Here is a 19,657-nt window from a genome sequence, read left to right as displayed (position 1 = left end):
AAGATGGATAACAAGCAGAGGGAGGAGAGAGGGAAGAGAGGCAGGTCTCTGTAGGAACCAAGGGAGGAAAAGGAGAGAAAAAGGAAGAGGTGAGGGACGGAGGGAGTGGTTGTTAATTTCATTCCTCGTCCAGGTTTCGCTCCTTACTTCCTGTTCGTACTGGAGCTGTTGGATGAACACACACACCTGATCTTTCACTGATTGTTATTTTATGTAACTCAGCTGTGACTCAGCATTGCAGTCTCTGCATGGATGTGTGTGTGTGTGTCTGCCTGCTTCCTCCCTGTGCTGCTCTCAGAGTTAGATAGTCAAATGATGTGAAGTGAGTCAGTGTGAACTCACACAATTCAGACCCAATTCTGCTGTGTCGCTTGTAGATAGCATTGAATATCATTGTGTGTTTGACTGAATATAAGAATTATTTTCATTATTCGTTAATCTGCTACTTATTTTAGTCATTTATTTAAACAAGGCTAGTAAAATATGCTCTTTATAGTCTTTGCATTGCTTTTTTGGCATGATCCCCAGTTAAAAACCCAAATACATTCAGTTTACAATGACGTAAAAAAGAGAAAATCAAAAGATCCTAGTCCTAGAGTCCTAGCTTGATCAAAAGATCCTAGTCCTAGAGTCCTAGCTAGAGATCCTAGTCCTAGAGTCCTAGCAAACGATTGTTTGTCTCAAGATATTTGACGAATTCATTGATAATAAAACACAAAACACAAATAAATTGGAAAAAAGTAAAAACGTTTAAAAAAAAGACATTCCAAATGTCTCGATTAAATTTCCCAGGGAACTACATTATTTGTAAAATAATTTGTGATCCCATAAAACATGCTAACAACAGTACGATATGTGTCTGTGTGGAGTTTGTGCAAGTGACAAAGAGTTTAACAGGAAGTGTCGTGTCCACAGACAGACTGGGTGCCACAAAGAAACCATTATGGTTGTGTGTGTGTGTGTGTGTGTGTGGAGATGACAGAGGGCCCACTGTGGAGGTGATGCAGCGCTTTTCCTTCTCTCACTGTCTTTGTCAACATTTATCTTTCCCTCCAAATGTTGCACAAATCTGAATAAACATAGGCAAAATAAAATTTCCAACAGCTTTGTACAAATCTCATTCTGATATTAGTTCTCTCTAGGGGGTGTAACAACATATTTATAGTTCATAAAAGTTACTGTTAATCCTGGAAAATACTTAATTGCTGCTTCCAACTTGGGCTGGACTGCAGCCAAATTTATTGAATTCCTGACCAGGAGTGCAATCAGTCAGCCAGCCAGCAGCCGAGAATCTTAACTGGTCAGTCTGTTATAAACTGGAAAAATAAATTAGAGATGAGAAAACACACGAAGAAAGGAAAATAACTAATGTATTAAAAAACAGTTATTGTTATAGTATACTGCATGTCACCACTGACGAAATTCTGACTTAAGGAGCCCTGCTTCTGACCTAATATGGCATTTCTGTTTGTTCTGTATGCAGCACTGATATACTGTGAGAGCACTGCTGGAAATAAGAACAACATATGGAATCAAGTCTTACAACCATAAAAAACTGTTTTCTTGAGTTAGTCAGTGGCAGACACACAAACATCTCCTCCTCAGTCAGTGTGAAAATGTTTTTGTGAAGTTTAGGTGAATAACAATTCTCAAAAAAAAAGGGATTCAAACATCCACAGTCTCAGAGGACTGCAAATGTAAATTGTAAAAGCACTATTCTATTTAAAGTTAGTGCACGCTGTATATTTTGTGCATATTACACCTATTTTACTGTCCTCCAAGTGCATGTGTCACATGACTAGTTTTTAGTTCAGTCATGGATCTAGTGATGATGCATGAATCAAAACAGTAAAGCTGCTTGTTTGTGTGCACACATGACTTATCATTGCACCATTGTGTTCATCCTATTATGTCAGGACTCTGTGTGTGTGATACCTGATATTGTTACCTCCAATTAACCGATTGTGAAAGGGATTCGTTTCTTTCTTACATAATTAATTAACAAAATAAGACACACATCTATTGTTTCAACACACGTTACAACACTCGAAATAAGATCTTAATCAGATTCATTATCCATAATACCACTTTATGAAGCAATGATAGCGTGCACACACACACACTGGTTACCCTCCGTGCATCAGCTCATGGATTGGACAGATTAAATGCAGAGCTTCAGTTCAGCTGCTGTTGCGTGTTGATTGTTCAAAACCACCGCAACAAGAGGGAAACATATTAATCAGCTGGCATTTTATTATGTACTTTCAGTGCTTCAAACAGAGCTTTATTTTGAAACCATATTTGTTTTTCTTTTCAAAATAAATCTCATCATCTGACTGTTGCGCTTTCCCTCAGGTGCCACAAAGGAGATTGGCTCAGCGCTAACCAGGATGTGCATGAGACACCGCAGCATTGAGTCCAAACTCAAACTGTTTACCACGTAAGTCACACACACATGCACACACACAAACACACACACACATACATACACACAATAGCAGTCAATGTGTTATTTACTCGGGAGGGAGAACAGGTGAAGGTGTGAATGATGGTGTGATGACGCTTGATCTGACAGTGTGGGAACCAGAAACAGTAATTACTCTCAGCTGACGTGCTCATATACATGACAGTCACAAACTGTGTGTGTGTGGGGGTGTGTGTGTGTGTGTGAGAGCAGCAGTTGCATGTCGTCCTGATTTCACCCGTCATCACTGTCACTGCTGCAGCATCACAACCGTTTCTCTGTCATTACCGTCTGCGGTCATTAGAGAAGCTGTCAATCAATGACACACACACACACACACACACACACAAACACAATCTATACATACATACACTCAGTGTTATTAGGTACACCTGTACAATCTAAATCCATCCAATATAACTGCTCTGTCACAAATTCTACTCTTGTGATTAATCTGTATCTCTCATAGACAGAAACAGAAACACCTCTCAATATAATATACTGTGGTCCAGTAAAACACAGCTTTTGACCTCAGTAGCAACCATAATTGATCGATTGTGTCGCCACAATTGAACATTATGAGCTTTGTACAGATGGGTACAATGGCAGGCCTCTTGTATTATATTATATTGTACATTTATACCTATTAAAGGCTAAATATTGCTGTGTCATTAAAAGATAATTAAGTTTTTGTTTTATAGCCTGATCTTAATTTTTTATACCTCAGCAGCTTCACAGTGGAGACACAGCAGCACCATGCAGCTTTACATTAAGTGTATGAAAGAGCATAGTTTTCAACAAGTCCACAGTTTAATCCAATTATCCAAACCACTGATTTGGAAGTGAAAACCTGAGTGCAAATTGAAGTTATTAGGCAAGGCAAGTTAATTTGTATAGCTCATTTCAACAAGGTAATTCAGAGTGCTTTATGTTGGATATAAAAGGCATCAAGACAAACTGTAAAAGCAATATAAGGCAATAGAAAAAAAGCGTTTAGATAGAAATTAAGAGTTAAATGGAAAATAGAAATAAGAAATACAAGAGTTGGTTGGAAAATAAATAGATAAAAATAAGAAGTTATAGTGCAGTGTAAGAAATTAGTGACTATTTATTATCATTATTAAGAGAAGGCAGTGGTAAACAGAAAGGTCTTCAGCCTTCATTTATTATCGAAACTGTCTGTTGTAAACATGGACAGAGAGTTTACCATCAACTATCTGAATAATCTTATATTTGTTTAAGTCATTTATCGAGCAGAAGTGTCAAAACATTCTCTTGTTTCAGCCTCTCAAATGTTAGGATGTCACTGTAAACTAAATAGTTTTGTTTTTTGGACATTTGGGTGGACAAAGCAGATGAAGATCAGCTTGGACCCTGGGGAATTCTGGGAAAAGACATTCTCACTATTTTAAGAAATGGAATTAAATGTATTATTCTGAGTTACTGGTTTAAATTATGTTTAAGCTTGTAAGATTAATTCAGAAAAACAGGGTTAAACATAATGATTTTATCTTTTTTCTGTCGCAGAGCTCTCTCAGAAAGCCTCATCACTCCGCTGGAGCTGAAAATGGAGGAGTGGAAAAAAGTGGCCAGTCAGCTGGACAAAGATCACGCCAAAGGTACATTAACACACACACACACACACATACACACACATATACACAGACCTGCAGAGGCAAAAACTTTCCCTCACTCTCTGCTTGTTTTTGTTTTTCAGAGTACAAGAAAGCCCGAGCAGACATCAAGAAGAAATCATCAGACACCATTAAACTGCAGAAGAAGGTGAAGAAAGGTAAGAAGAATGCAAACCTTCATCTCACATCCATGAGGTTTTCAGCAGCACTGCAACGTAAGAGTGTCAGTCAAGTTATTTTGTCAGACAGTCAAAAGCAAAAAGAAGGTAAAGGGGTAGTTTGTCAGTGGTGAAGCTGCAGATATCAGAGCATGTTTACTTCAGAGGAAGACGCCACCTGCTGAATATGAAAACCATCTTCCACAGAGTGAGATAATCCTCCACAGTAAACATAAGGAGTCTGTTTGATCCTGCCCTCATTGTGCTGAGATAAGTGTTTTCAGATCCTTGCTGCGTTACGTTATGCTCTGCCTCCTGTCAGTCACTAGACAGCCGGAGGGAAGAAATAATCCCTCTGAAACATGTTTCCCTGCTACTTTAACCACCACGTTTAATATATTTTTCTTTAGCCAGAAAAAGTAGATAAGCTTACCCTTTCGATATCATTAAAGACAGATCATTTCATCAATCTGTTTCATCCATTGAGCCATTTCACTTTTTTTTTTTTTTGCAGACATGAGTAACAGGATGTTTTTAGATACAGTGACCAGGCTTTCCTGAATCAAACAATGGTGTTGAACCCTCATACACTACAAGAGCCTGTTTCCAACTTGGGTGTCAGTAACCAAAGGGATAAGAGAAATCTGAGGGGTCTCATTTGGTTAACAGAATGGAAACGAAGACAAAATATTACTACTCTGACATCTTTTTAAATTTTTGTTTTTTCTTGTAAAATACTGGAGAATTTTAACTTTTTTAGGACATAGTACAGTAAAGAAGGAAAATGAAGCGATATGAGAAGGAGACATCACTGCTCATTGGACAGTGTGTGATAAGAAGTAGCAAACAGGCATTGGGTCTTGTTGGTCTCGACATGCGTCTTGTCTTGATTATGAACTTGACTTTGGACTTATTGCTCTGAACCAGGGACTTGTTGGTGTTGTCTGTCTTGACACGGGACTTTTGGACTTGGTACTTCCTGGTCTTAAATGACTTGATATCTTCCCAAAGAGACTAAATATAAACAAAAAAATCTTTATTGTCTTGATAACAGATACATGTTGAATCACTACCTTAGCAGTTAATGCAATTGTCAGTGCAGACCAGTAGACAAACAATGACTTGTTTATGTCTTGTAAATTAAGCTTTCGGACTTAGACTTGACTTGGAACTTGCTGGATGTGACTTGGCACTTACCTGTCTTGACTGGAACTTTACTTTGTGTTGTGTTGTGCTTGAGACTGATTTGAGACTCAGGGAACAGTGGCTCTTTCCCACCTCTGTTACTGTTCAGAAGGTTGTCAGGTTTATGTTAGTCATCATTCTGTCAAAGTAGGTCTCTTTTTAAAAAATGTAAAATGTTGGATTTAATGTGCAGCAGCAGACGAGTAGGACCAAAATCTGGATTGAATTAACAGATTTCTGAGTAGTTTTTAAATCTTTTCTGTCTTTGAATCATCACCAAATTCAGACTGATTGAGAAGCTTCTTTGCTGTGACTCTTCAAGCCTGTTGGTTTTACCGTTACTGTAGCAACCCTGGCGTACTGCCAGGCCAGGCACCTGGGCCACGCCCTTCCCCCCCTGCTATCAAAAGCGACACACCCTGTGGCTGCCATGGTTGCACCTTTGCCTTGCCATCCCATAACCGAAGAGACTGAAAGCTTGCCAGGAAAGACTGCAGACGACCTTATATGGTAGAAATAGAACGGAAAACGCCCAAGCACCACGTGCACAAACACTCATGCATGCATAAACACACACACTCACACCAGCATCAAAATGAAACCTTGAGGCCTTTATACAAATGTCCTCACTGACAAATCCAATACGCAAATGCACAGACACAAAAATAGTCCATACACACACAGTCTCATTGCAGACCCGCCCATGGTAAACAGAGATGTCTGATGTGGGTTTAACATCTCTGAACATGTTTTCTGCTACGTGCCTTCTTTTCTTTCCTCCTTTCTTTCCCTCCTCCACACCATTCCCTTCACTTTCTTTCTTTTCTCTCTGTTTCAATCAATCATTGCAACCTTTTAGCACAAACTAAATCCCCAGAAGAGTTTTAAGCAGCATAAATGATCAGAAAAGCGTCACTACTTGTATGGGTTTTTCAGCTTTTAAGGTGGAATAAAAACAGCATTCACAGGATCAGGATGCAGAGTGTCTCTCTTACATATTCCTCAGGCAAAAGTGTCTTTAACATTTGTAACATATAGTAAATATAGGCACTTGGAAGCTAGGTATTAGATTGGAAAGATGACTGAGTTTGTGCTTAGTTGTGAATAATTTATTTATGGAAAAGGGCGGTTCTTAGAATTGGTCAGCTTCTGTGATCTGGGAATATAGAGACATCACTAAAAGACTGTCAGACCGGACAGGAAATGGGAGCTTTCAGGCCAGTCTGTTGGAAACAAGCCAACAGTTTATCCAGATGATTTAAACCACTTAAAGGTCAACCTGAAGGTGAGCACACCTGAAATAATCCTTCAAACTGTTTGAGCGCAAATACACTAAGTATGGAAGGTAAAGGTTGGAGCAAAAAGTGGGTCTGTAAACTTTGGTGGATGTTGACAACAGGCCTTTTGGGTAATTATTTTAAGTTAAGTTTGTGTAAGTGGATCTCAGGTATTAACTTGGTGAATGAGTCTTAAATGCTGATAGAAGAGATGAACATATCTACAGAAATAAAACGGCAAGGCTCCGAGAGAGGATGTAGTAAACAAGTAAGCAAGATAAATGCAAAGATTTAGAGCCACAGCTTCACATGTTGTCACCACGTAATGACACAGCACGCATGCACACACACACACACACACACACACACACACACACACACACACACACACACACACCCATGTGAACACAACCTTCCCTGCACAGTATACCAAAACGGTTCTGTACACTCACCAATCAGGGCTTCACATTATAATTATCTCTGCTGTACAGTGCTGTGTGTGTGTGTGTGTGTGTGTGTATGTGTGGACTCCATATATGGTAAGAGAGAGGTAACATGTTGGTAAGAGAGAAGTACTTCTAACAAAAGTCCAGTTATTTTCAGCCAAGAACTTATTTTCAAAAATCTTCTTGTCATCTTGTGGATTAGCTGTATTAAAGTATTTGTCATCTTCACAGTACTGCAGGTTTGTGCTCTCCAGTACACACACACACACACACACCACACACACACACACACACACACACACACACACACACAGTCAAGATACCGATGTCGTTACAGTTTCACTTACAATGAAATATGTATCACTCTCTGTTTTTAGCAGTTTTCTTCTGGCTGCAGTTTTTTTCCAGAAACTCTCCCAAGCTCAGTTTTTACTATGAGATTTAAATCATTTTCTGTCTTACAGTCTGTTACTGTCTAGTCTCTCCTTTCCTCAGTTCACTTCAGTTCATTCTTCTTTTGTTGACTGCTGCAAAAATATATGCAGTATGACAAAGTGTACTAGAATGGAAAGAAAAACTTCATAACAGTAAACATCTGTTCCATCATTAATCATCGCATATGATTCTCTCTCTCTCTCTCTCTCTCTCTCTCCTCTCTCTCTCTCTCTCTCTCTCTCTCTCTCTCTCTCTCTCTCTCTCCTCTCTCTCTCTCTCTCTCTCTCTCTCTCTCTCTCTCTCTGTGTGTGTGTGTGTGTGTGTGTGTGTGTGTGTGTGTGTGTGTGTGTGTGTGTGTGCTCTGTCATTATGTGGTGTGTAACCACTTCAGATAGGGAATCTCTAACTGCTCAGAGACACAGAGAGGCAGATGAGTTGAGGAGAGTCCAGGAAATAGAAAGACAGACATAAAGATGCTGTTGGTTAGTCCCCCCCGTCTTTATGAGACGAACACAAGGGTGGTCATGTTTTTTAAAAAAATCAAGTCTGAATGAATGAGAGCTAAGACTCACTTCGTCTAAATGAAGCTGTATCATAGACTTTGACACCTTTAAATTATAGCGATTACAATCACACATACACTAGAGTGTGATAGGGTTGTGCAGGGATGATGTATTTTTGTAGGTGAGCCCAGGAGTTAGCATCCTCCTGGTTCTCTCAACAAAAAGTCAATTAGATTTTTTTGCTTGGTTTTGGATTGTTACTAAAAAATAAATAAGTTCAGTGACCGACAAAAGTTTGTGATACTTAAATGGTGATAAATGAACACCACTGTTATGGTTTTTGAAGCCTATATAAAATCACAAGAGGTAAAAAGATGGAGCGAGACGAAGAGAGAGGTTTGTCTGTAGAGAAAAGAGAGGAGGAAGTGTGTATAATGATAGAGACACGAAAATGGGAAAAGAAAAGAAAGAAGAAGGTTAAAGATTGACGAGAGATGGATGGATGATGTAATTATCTCTCTCTCAAGTGGTTGCATTAAAGACCGTGGGATGATGAAGAGGAGGAGGAGGAAAGAGATGATGTCATATGGCTGTTAACTGGAGAGACAGAGATGAAGAGACAGATAGGAGAAGGGGAAGAACGAGAGGGATGGAGATGATGGAAGAAAGTTAGTAATGATGCTGGAGAAGGAAAAGAGATTTAAGATGGAAGAGAAGAAGCTGAAAATGTCAGAATAGGAGAGAAGATAGAAGACAAAGATGGTGGGGGAGAAGAGAGGTTGAACAATGAAGAGATGCACAAGGAAAAAATGTAGAGGACAGGAAGGAGTATTTTGCAGGAGGAGGAGTTAAAAGGAGGAGAGAGGTACGAAGCGAGTGAGGAACAGTGAGGTGAAAGGAGGTGAAGTGTGTGTGAAATGTTCTCATTTGAATTTCGAGTTAGTTTTTGCATGTAGCCGCTTCATGTCTCAACCTGCCTCGGAGTAGCTCCATAACACCTGAACAAAACTACCTGGCTGCGGGTCTGGCATTGATGACGTCATCAGAATGCGATGCAGATGGTCTAGACTGTTGGATGAATAAGCCTTTGATAGCATCAGCAGGTTAGCATTGAAACTGAGAGCTCTGCTATTTGAGGAAATTAGTCATTGTGATTAAAAATATATATTTCAGGCATCAGCAGAAAGTACAAATGTGACTGTAGCAGCAGTTATGTGTCATCACAGCTGTTTATCGTTGTCTGTAACTTATCATAGATGACCAACAGACATCTAAAAGGAAGATATTTACAGAGTAAAGGGTGGTGAAGGTCTTAACAGGTCCACTCAGTTCCCAGTATCCAAGGCACAGACCTGGACTGGAGTCATTGGTGTTGGTGTTCTCTCGTTTTCTGTTTAGCTCCTGTTTTTTGAAGATCAGTTTATTTACATTGGGTACACTGGCAGGATCTTCTCAATTCATTTAAAGCAACATTATGCAACTGTTTTACCTCAAAATATCAGCTTTGGGATCATTTGGATGGTTCACTGGTTTGTAGGGAGAATGGCACTTCTGTCATTCCCAGTCTGCGCCCTGAACACCTGTTTTTGCTCTATGTAACTTAAGTGAGCAGGTACGATCTCCCTCCCTTAAACTGTCAGCGTCAGGCCCAGCAAGTTCAAGAGTAATGCCGAACAGTAAATCAGTTAAAAAGACTTAGAAGTCATTAAAAACCAGTGTTCATCTCTTTGAACTTTGAAAATATCGAGAATTATGAAACAGAGTTTGGTGTGTTTGTTACAGCGTCAGCACTTCCTGCTCCAGAAGCCGAGGATCATGGGTAGTATACACTGTTCTGCTGTGTTTCAGTTCAGTAGAGTGGGATTGCTCAGTGGCTTGTTAACAGTGTTGTTGATTCCTCATTTAACCCAGCCTGAGGCTAGCAGTACCTGTGTGTGTCAGGAATGTTAACAAACTGGTTTATGGCTAAAGAACATGCAGCTAAGGAGGCCCTTAGATATTGAGAGGTTGTAACAACTGGTTTCACTCTTGATGCCTCGAGTCAATTTGTAGTTGCTTGTAATGTTCTTAAACAATTATTAAAATAATTAGTAACGTTTTCATGTCAGTAAACATGTTCCTGTTGTATTTTGTATATTGTAACTTTTTATTTGTACCTCTAAGCACTGTATTCTGGACTTTTAGTGTCTGATTCGGTATTCTATATATTTTTTTTATAAATGAATCTCGTATAAATCTTTGAAAACGGCTCACAAATATATAAGTGTAATACACACTCGGTGCTCCAGTGAGTATTCCTGCAGCAGGATGATATGTGGGACAAATTCACTGTTGTTTTTGGTCTTTTAATGGGATTTGTTGACAAAAAGAAACATATACAATATAATCAGAACTTCCTTTATGTTCTCATTTGGAAATAAAAACAAGAGAGACACCTGTGTCATTAACATGAGCTGTGAGCTGCCAGGGTTGAGCGGAAAAATGCCAAAAGTTCAGTTTGAACTTGAATCAACCGAAAAAACACACAAGACGGGAGACGTCACTCACCACCCACGCTGTTTGATTGACAGATTATCTGTGGGATAGTGATGGGAAAAGATTCCTCTCGTAATAACTTGTTGGTTTACATGTGTCTGACTTAAATAGAATTAAATTAGGATTAAATTACTTAGACTTTGTTGACTTTTCAGTCTCTTCTGTATTATTAAACGCCAAATCCGATACATCTAGGCTTTAAGAAAAGTACAAGATAGCCCTGTTATAATCACTAGATGGCCATTATCTCTAAGTCAGAGAGTGATAATTGAGGTAGCTTCCATATTATGACGTAAAAAGCTAGAGATCCTGTTTGGAAACAAACATGAGGTGTTATTATGGTTACATTTCCCAGCTGGTGAGAATTAGCCTCATCTGAACTGTGTTTCACCTTTAACAGAGTGAATGAATCGACTCTGTGGAGGACGGAGCCTCTGACTTCAGGTCTTTGTGTTTTTGTGGGTGGTGAGCCAGAGCCTTGTAGAAACACAGTCTGACAGCACACAGCCTGTGTGTGTCTGTGTGTGTGTCTGTGTGTTTCCACAGAGGCTAGACGTCAGGCAGACCAACAGCACGCCGACACTGAGCTTCTGTTAGCAGCGTGGAAATTATCCTCTGTCCTCCCCATGCTCTCACTCGCACACCTGAGTGAACAGGCTGTGTTTAGGTTGAGCTTTATGACACAAAGTCTGCAGTGTGTGTGTTCAGCGGTGGAAACTGCTTCTTACTGTTTTCAACAGGATTTACTGTCTGTGTGTGTGCCTCTGTTTTTCTGCCTCCTTCCCTTACATGTGATTTTGGAAATTTGTTTATGTTGTGTTGGTTAGAAAAATATCTTGACTGAAGATTTCACATATTAGATGAGAGTAATGAGAATAATTTCAAACCAAAACAGTTGCATTATGTGTCATATCAGTGGAGAAACAGTGGTTGAATAAATAATTAGTTCCTATCAGTGCAGTATAGAAGAAAACAATGCAATTTTCCGCATCAAAGTCCGTCCACTAAAGTCATTTGCAGGCTGATATTGTTATTATAAGTGTCTGACAACATTATGGATAGGATTCCTGCAGAGATGGACCTTTTTATTAATGACTAAGGTCCTTTCCAGAAACATCACAAAATATTGCTACCAAAAAGAACAATTTAACCTTGCACAACACAGGAGCTGTTGGAATATCACTGCCTCGATTTGTCGATTTGTTTCTTTGTGTTATTGTGTGACTTTCAGTGGTTGAAGAAGTAATCAGATCCTTTACAGTACAAGTACCACACAATAACACAAACAAACTAACTAGTCAATCCAGCAGTATTCCAGGAGCTCCTGTTTTCTGCTCGGTAAAATTGCTCCTTTTGTCAATGGAGTCTGGTAGAGATATGTATAATATTTCCTAGAAAAATTAAAGAAGAATCAAGAATCAAAGTATCAAAAGTACTCAGTGTACATCAAAATGGCATCTTAATTTTGTAGCCAATAGGCAGCTAATTTAAAATGTCCGCTTTGATAACCGGTCACGGGTTTTATTTGCAAAATCTTAATCTAAATATAACCACTAATGATAGCTTGTCTAATAAATGTATTTGACTAACAGCTCCAATATTTCTTTGTTCAAATGTACTGAAGTGGAAGTGTAAAGTAGCATGAAATGGAACTACATGTACCAAATTAAATTAGTAAATGAAACCACGAGGCAGCGCTGCAGCTCTGTGCATTGTTCTTAAACTCCTCTCTGTTGGCGGAAATTTGTGCTCCCTCCTCCGTCGCCACGTCTGGACTTATTTTTACATTCAGTGGGAGTGTTTCCACAGCTGGGTGGTCTGCAGGTCAGAGCTCTGTCTGTCTTCTCTACCTGCAGGTCCGAACCCACCAGGCTCAAGCCGGATCAACACTCAACCACTGCGGTTACAACTCAGCTCTGTCAGGGTCTCCTCCCCCACGTGGTCTGAAAACATCATTCCTGACATTTACAGTCTGATTCATTTCAACTACTACACTGTATTAAAGTTAACCAGTTTCACTTTCCTGTTATGATGAAAGGAGGCAGGTAGTTGCTTTCCAGACAAATCCGTATTGTAATAGCTATGCTAGTGCCCATTCTCTTCAAGCTGTCCACAAATAACACAACAGTTTCAGACTGCGTGCAGTGCATACACCAACCATGTCTACTTGATGCTCTTCAGATGACATGTAACTTTATTTTGATCCAGTAAGCTGATTTTTGGGTTATTAGGAGGAGGCAGGAGGTTGGTGGCTAGGAAATTTGTAAGAAAAAAAAAAAGTTGCACAGGAGAAGGATCACTGCCTGTCGGCTTCTGAGCAGCTCCACTGGAGCAGCTGCAGGTCCAGGGTCTTACTCAAGGGCATCTCAGTGGTGGTAATGATGAAGGGCAAGTGCTTCTCTTTTACTCTGCCCACCCAGATTCATCCCATTGGTCTAGGGATGTGGAGAATCCTCTGGTTACAAGATCTTAAACACTAAAAATGTGTGATAGTTTAACTGGTCTAACTGGCCAGTTTATGTGGAGTGGTGAGGGCTGTGTTAAATTTGTGATGAAAGCGCCACAAAATATCTTTTATCTGTGAGTCAGAACTGCTCCAGAGCCGTCCTCTGGTTGGTTTTGTGAGAGTGGTTTTTGTCTAAGAAAGATTGAACTGGGTTTCAGGGTTTCAGGACACAATTGTACGATGCTGGTGGTGGAGTCCAGTAAACAATGTAGTAAATCACATCAGAAACAGAGAGAGAGAGAGAGAGAGAGGGAGAGAGAGGGAGATCTCATGTGTGTTCCTTTTTTGTCAAATTCACATTATTTCCCTTTCTATAGTGTCACTGTTTTTCTCAGTTTCTTAGCATGAAATGAGCTGTTAATAAGCAATATGTGCTTAGTGTTGGTGCTGGTTTTCAGACTCTAACAGGACGATAAGGTCAGGCAGCACATGTGTGACAAACAATAATGCTAATGCTCACCACTCTGTGTGTGTGTGTGTGTGTGTGTGTGTGTCTGTGTGTGTGTGTGTATATATGTGTATTTGTCTGTCTTTGTGAGACTTTGTGTGTCTTCGTCTCCCCCCCTCCTTGTCGCCATTACTGTAGTGTTGTCCTGACCTCTGCTGGTAACATCTGGGTATCACAGTCTGAGTCATCTGTGTTACTGATATCACTCTAACTGTTAATATTATCAGTGTATCAGGTTATAAATGAATTAATTCAGAATTAAGTTAATAATAAATAAAGGTATGTCCATTCTTTTTCTTTTTTGAGTTATTTTGTGATTTCCACGTCTGCTATCTGAAGTTTCTACAGTAATGACAAATGTAGCTGCTTAATCATCTAGTTGTGGAAACTTTTTCTAACATCAATTTCTAAAACAAAAATTTCCTTTGAGTATTTTGAAAGGAACAGCTTTAGTTAGACGCTCTTTGTTCGATTTATTTCCTAACATCATTTCCTCCTGTGTGTTTGTTTCTGTAGGGAAGGACGAGGTGCGGGGCCAGCTGGACAGCGCGCTGCAGGACGTCAACGTGCGTTACGCCGTCCTGGAGGACACAGAGAAGCGAGCAGTCTGCAGGGCGCTGATAGAGGAGAGGGCGCGCTACTGCAGCTTCGTCACCATGCTGAAGCCTGTACTGGTCAGTCCTGTGTGTGTGTGTGTGTGTGTGTGTGTGTGTGATGGCTCAAATCTGCCAATAAAACACTTACGCAGCCTTTTCAGCCTATCATATGTCAGTTATCTTTAATGTGTGTGTGTGTGTGTTTTCAGGACCATGAGATCAACATGCTGGGTGAGGTGACCCACCTGCAGACCATTCTGGAAGATCTGATGAACCTGACAGCTGAGCCTAATAAACTCCCACCAGCCAGCGAGCAGGTAACCTCATCTTCCTTCTCATGTTTCTGGTGACCTTTGATCCCTCTTTCCCCTTGCACAAAACCTATTAGAAGACCAAAACCAAAAATGAATTGATCCTACCAACAAGTATTGTCTGTGTATCCAAAGCCAGATATCTTATTCTGCTCTGCCTCAAGCACAATTGTTGTCTAGAAAACAGAAATACTCACTAAAACACCAGACGTGTATTAGTCCGCCACTGAAAATAGTCCCAGACAAATGTTATGTTTCTTCCTGTTTGGGTAATGTTTGCTAAAAGCTACAGTGCCTAGCTGTTTGAGAATATTACAGAGGATAAAAATAAGGCTTTATATTTTGAGCCACTTTTAAAATGTATGTTTTTAGATGGAACCAGTGGGTTTCAGGCTGATAGCCACTGATGACAGGGTAGGGAAGACAGAAATTACTCAGTCGGTTTTGGTCTTTTCATAAGATTTGTTGACAGTAAGAAAAAGTACAAAGAGTGTTAAACCAGCCTTTAAAGTCTTTAAGTGTTTAAATCAGTGCACAAATACAAAGTTACCAGAGTTTGTGTGTGTTTTTATTGTTTCTCAGGTGATTTCAGACCTGAAAGGTTCTGATTTCAACTACACTTACCAGACACCTCCAGCTTCTCCAAGTAACACTCTGTCCAGGAAGAGCAGCATCAGCAGGTAACACACACACATCAGATAAAGCTTTGTCAGTTTGGCTTCTTTGGCGTTGTCTTAACATAAAGTTCCAAAAAAACGTATTGTTTTGGTGTTGCTACCAAAACTGTATCAGCATGATGCACAGCCCTAAATGTAGGACAGAAGAAATTTGAATGCCTTCATGTACAGTGTGAACAGAGCCTCAGTGTACTTCAAAGGGTTTTCAGACAGGCTCTTTTTTATTATTCATTTTCATTTATTATTAATTTATCATTTCAACATGCCAGTTTATTGCTGTATTTTCATCTCTTTATCACACCACCTCTTTATAGTTGTCAGTTAGAGCTGCAACTAATGATTCATCTGCTAATTATTTTCTCACTTTCTTGATTGTCCACTTTATGAAATATAAAAAAGTAGTAAAAAATGTCCACCCCAGTCCAAGCTAATGACCTCAGGTTTTGTCTGTCTGACACTCCAAAACTAATATAATAGAGAAAACCAGAAAATCCTCACAAAGCAAACCTATGGCATTTTTGCATGAAAACATTATTTAAATGACAAACTTATTATCTAAACAGTTTCTGGTTTATTTTTGGACTAATTGTTACATTTCAAACCTTAATTGTAGTGTTTATGTGTTTTTATAGTAATTACCAGTCTGGATCAGTGAGACACGTTCCCTCCTTGGACTCCATCAGCTGTGCTGTGGATGGAGTACACATCCAGGTAACACACACACACACCAACACCAACACACTCAAACACAAACACACACACCACAGATACAGTATCTTAAAATGATATTTTCCTCAAAAGTAGCTGACATCTTTAGATGACCTTTAACCTTTCTGTTTCATAAAATTATGTCACATGCTCATTAGTTGTTTCAACAATTTATGGCCAAAAATATATGGACACCACACGCCAGTGTACTTTTTATCTGGGGCTGTTCTTCCTGGTTTGGGGCTCTTTGTTGAGATGACAGGAAATCTTAAAGCTACAATAATATTTTTACTTCTGGATGGCATGGATCAGTAACTCTGAGAGCTGCTGAATCACCCAGTGTCAGTGCTGAACCTCAGTAATTCTCTTGTAGCTGAATGGGAGCAAATCTCTGTAGCTAGGTTTCAAAAACTGGTGGAAAACCTCAAACCAGGGGAGTGGAGGCTGTCACAGCAGCAGATTATTGCCCGTGGTTTTGGTAACAAACATTAAAAGTCACACATGGGCGAAATGTGCAGGTGTCCACATACCTTTGGTCACTTATTGTACATTTCAGAAAATTATCTAATTTCAGCCAATCTCAGTAAATCTATTTTTTTAAGCTTGAATTCCACTAAAATGCAAATACTGTTTAATCTTCAAGGTATATTTCACTCAAATAAAAACCCGTCTCTAAATGGCAGTTTTGGCATCAAAGACCTTCAAAATAAAAGCCTTTGCACCCTGACAGTATCAGAGCACACACACACACACCGCTTTAATCCTCTCCTGTGTGTAGCGCTGCTCCTCCCCATATCTGCTGATTGGCTGTGATGAAAGCGGGCGGTCCCTCAGCGAAGGGAACTCCCCCTCTCGCCTCGGCTGTCAGGGCAGCAGCCGCGGTCGCTATGGTTACGCCGCTGGCCACGGCCACCACCCCGCGCTGAGCCGCCGCGTTAGCCGCAGGGATATGAACACCGTGAGAAAAGACTACAACTTATTTATCCTTACCCCAACCCGAGCACCGTGTTCCTGTGTTGTTGCCGTTTGTCTCCCATCGGTTCAAATCCGACTCCACTTCGCTTCATCTACCAGCTGTTTTTACTCCTCGATTTCACACCCTTCACCTCTGATTCCACCTTTTTTTATTTCATCCACTCCACATCTCAGACTCAGTCACATATATTTCAAATCCAGCTCCAGTTTCATCCCATAAAATCTGGATTTCCACTTCAGATCTCTGTCGTCATTTTAAACTTCATTCCATAAAACATTTGTGTGTGTTCACACGTGCAGTGACAGGTGCTGTGTCAGTGTTTGCCTGTGTGTGATTTTCTGACTTCTTTTAATGTGTTTGTTTGTATCTGCAGTCTGTATCCGTCGCTGTTTGTCTTTGACTGTTCTGATACGTGTTGTGTTTGTCTCTCAGTGTGTATCTCACTGACAAAGTAGTAGATTATTTGATTGTTGGTAAATCAACAGCTACAAACTCTTCTATCTTCAGCCTGTAGCCTCCAAACAACACCTGCCGCCTTTAGAATGATTTTAGAGATCATTAATGATTAATTAATAGTTGATTTTTCCTATATCGAGCTGTGCAGGGCCTCATTTTTGTTTAAGTCAGTAATGCAAAACCAAAGCTTATATATAAGCTCAGCCAATAGTGGATGTTTAAGGCTGGTATAAATATAATTCACACTTTTAATTTTCCAATAACCATACAGCGTTAACACATAATATTATCAAACATACTTGATGTGGAACCTAAAATGTTTTCCCTAAGAATTGACTGTACTGGGTGGCGCATTTTTAAGCGTAAAAATAAACTTGTCAGCGCTCTCTAGTGGGGAAACTGTGTAAGAGGGACACTCAAACTTATCTTTGGCATTTCTCTACTGATATTTCTTGTTACTTCCCAGCAGATATGCACCAATATCAATATAACTGCAACAAGCTGAGTCTAGCTCTGACAGTTTTATTTCCATCTGTTATTAATCTGCCGATTACGTTTTCAATCGTTTGGTCTATAAAATGTCAAAGGATTGTATCTTAAATTAGATTGTTTTGATCTGATCATTAATCTAAAACCCAAACATATTCAGGTTACTGTCATATAAAATGGGAAAGAAACAGCAAATCATCTTATTTGACAAGTTAGAACCAGATATTGTTTGGCTTAAAAAATGACAATTAAAGCTGTTGCTGATTATTTCTTCGCGATTAATTGACTCATTTCAGCTCTAAATTTTTTTTTTTTAACTTATGACTAAAGGTGTTGAAATAGCTCCAATGTATCAATCAATCAATATCAGAGGCTTTTCCTAAGCCTTCTCCACTCCACTTCAGTGGATCTGAATCAATAAATATGCTTTACCTCCCCACTTTCTGTATGTGATCACCTCATCTCGCCCAGCCTCCGTCCCACTGTCAGATACCTCGTCACATATCTCTTTCCTTTTACCAGGACACCCTCTGTGTGATGGACGTTTGTTGTAATGCCCCTTTACACTGGTGTGAATATTAGTGGTGGTGGTGTCTTGTCAGTGGTCCTGTGACTACAGAATGTTTTCTTTGCCTGTTCAGTGATGAGAGAAATATACAGAGTTTGTGTGTTTTGAATCGAGGAGTTTATTTCCAAAAAGGAAACTGAAGTTTGTCACCCAGCATCTTTTACACAGAGTCTCTAAAAGGGCTTAGTTTAGTCAACTTATTTGTTTTCTAGGTGATTCAAAGCCACCATTAATGTCATGTTGGCATTCAGTGATTTTAAATCCCACGAAAACACCAAAACCCAACAGTGAATTCATCGTATCAACAAGTATTGTCCGTGTCTCCTGTTCTGCTGCTGGAAATATTCACTAAAACACCAAATGTGTATTAGTCCACCACTGAAAATAGTCCCCAACAAATGCACTGTCGCCTCCTGTTCTAGTAACATTTGCATTTGAGTGTCACAAAGAGAGGAGTAGTCAGAAAGTACCGACAGACAAGTAAACTGGGGGTTCTGGTCTTTTCGTGGGTCGATTTGTTCGCAAAAAGCAGGTTAAGACATTAACACTGGCCTTGGCCTTTAAGAGAGTTTTAGCTTTTTTGAAAATCAAGCTTCACTTTGGATCCAAACTCCTCAGTTACAGTTGGTTATTTTAAAACAAAGGTGTACAATGAGAGAGTTTTCTAGGACTTAGGATTTCAGTGAGCAAGGCTAACCAAGCTAACAGAGCTTTTTCCCTTAAGAAACATGGAGAGAACATTTTCTACAAATTGACAAATGGAAATTACTTAAACTACAATTTAAAATACTTAACCTTGAAACAGCACAGAGTACAAACTGAACTGCGAAACTGCAGCCAAAACACAAGTCTGACTTAATACAGTGAATATTTTTGCTGAAATTCTTCTCTTACGTCTCTTTATGATTACATTTTAAGGATCTGAAGAGATAGATGTGCTTAGTGGCTTCTATTTAATAACATAGAATTAACCTGGAGACTTCAGTGATGGCTCCATGGGTATACTCAGTGTACTTTGCAGTGCATTTCCATTCATTGACTGGTTTGGTTTATTTACCACAGGATGCAGGTGGCCCCTCCAATCAGATGGCTGCTGGAGGAAGTGGGGGGGCGGAGAATGGCCTGTTGGCCCCCCCACACAACGCCTACACCCACCATGGAGAGAGGAGTCGAGCCATGTCTGCATCTGGAAAGGTAACACACACATTTATTCAGCAGGACAGCAGGAGACCAGAGGAGGACAAAACGCTCTCCTCTCCTCTCCTCTACTCTCCTCTCCTCTTCT

General features: G+C 39.8%; 1 protein-coding gene across 2 annotated transcripts in view; it reads left to right on the top strand.

The window, feature by feature from the left end:
- mtss1 (MTSS I-BAR domain containing 1) overlaps nt 1-19,657 on the top strand; it is a 56,658-nt gene that overhangs the window by 29,923 nt on the left and 7,078 nt on the right. For both annotated transcript variants that reach the window (XM_018663269.2, XM_018663268.2), the window contains exons 4-11: nt 2,356-2,440; nt 3,992-4,083; nt 4,182-4,256; nt 14,108-14,265; nt 14,397-14,504; nt 15,081-15,178; nt 15,808-15,886; nt 19,435-19,566. In XM_018663269.2, the coding sequence (XP_018518785.1) occupies nt 2,356-2,440; nt 3,992-4,083; nt 4,182-4,256; nt 14,108-14,265; nt 14,397-14,504; nt 15,081-15,178; nt 15,808-15,886; nt 19,435-19,566 (827 nt within the window). The remainder of the gene's footprint in view (nt 1-2,355; nt 2,441-3,991; nt 4,084-4,181; nt 4,257-14,107; nt 14,266-14,396; nt 14,505-15,080; nt 15,179-15,807; nt 15,887-19,434; nt 19,567-19,657) is intronic.

This window comes from Lates calcarifer, linkage group LG12, assembly GCF_001640805.2.
Source record: "Lates calcarifer isolate ASB-BC8 linkage group LG12, TLL_Latcal_v3, whole genome shotgun sequence".
NCBI classification, from domain to species: Eukaryota; Metazoa; Chordata; class Actinopteri; family Centropomidae; genus Lates; species Lates calcarifer.
Note: the sequence above shows the minus strand (reverse complement) of the source record. Positions and strands in the feature narration are given on the sequence as shown.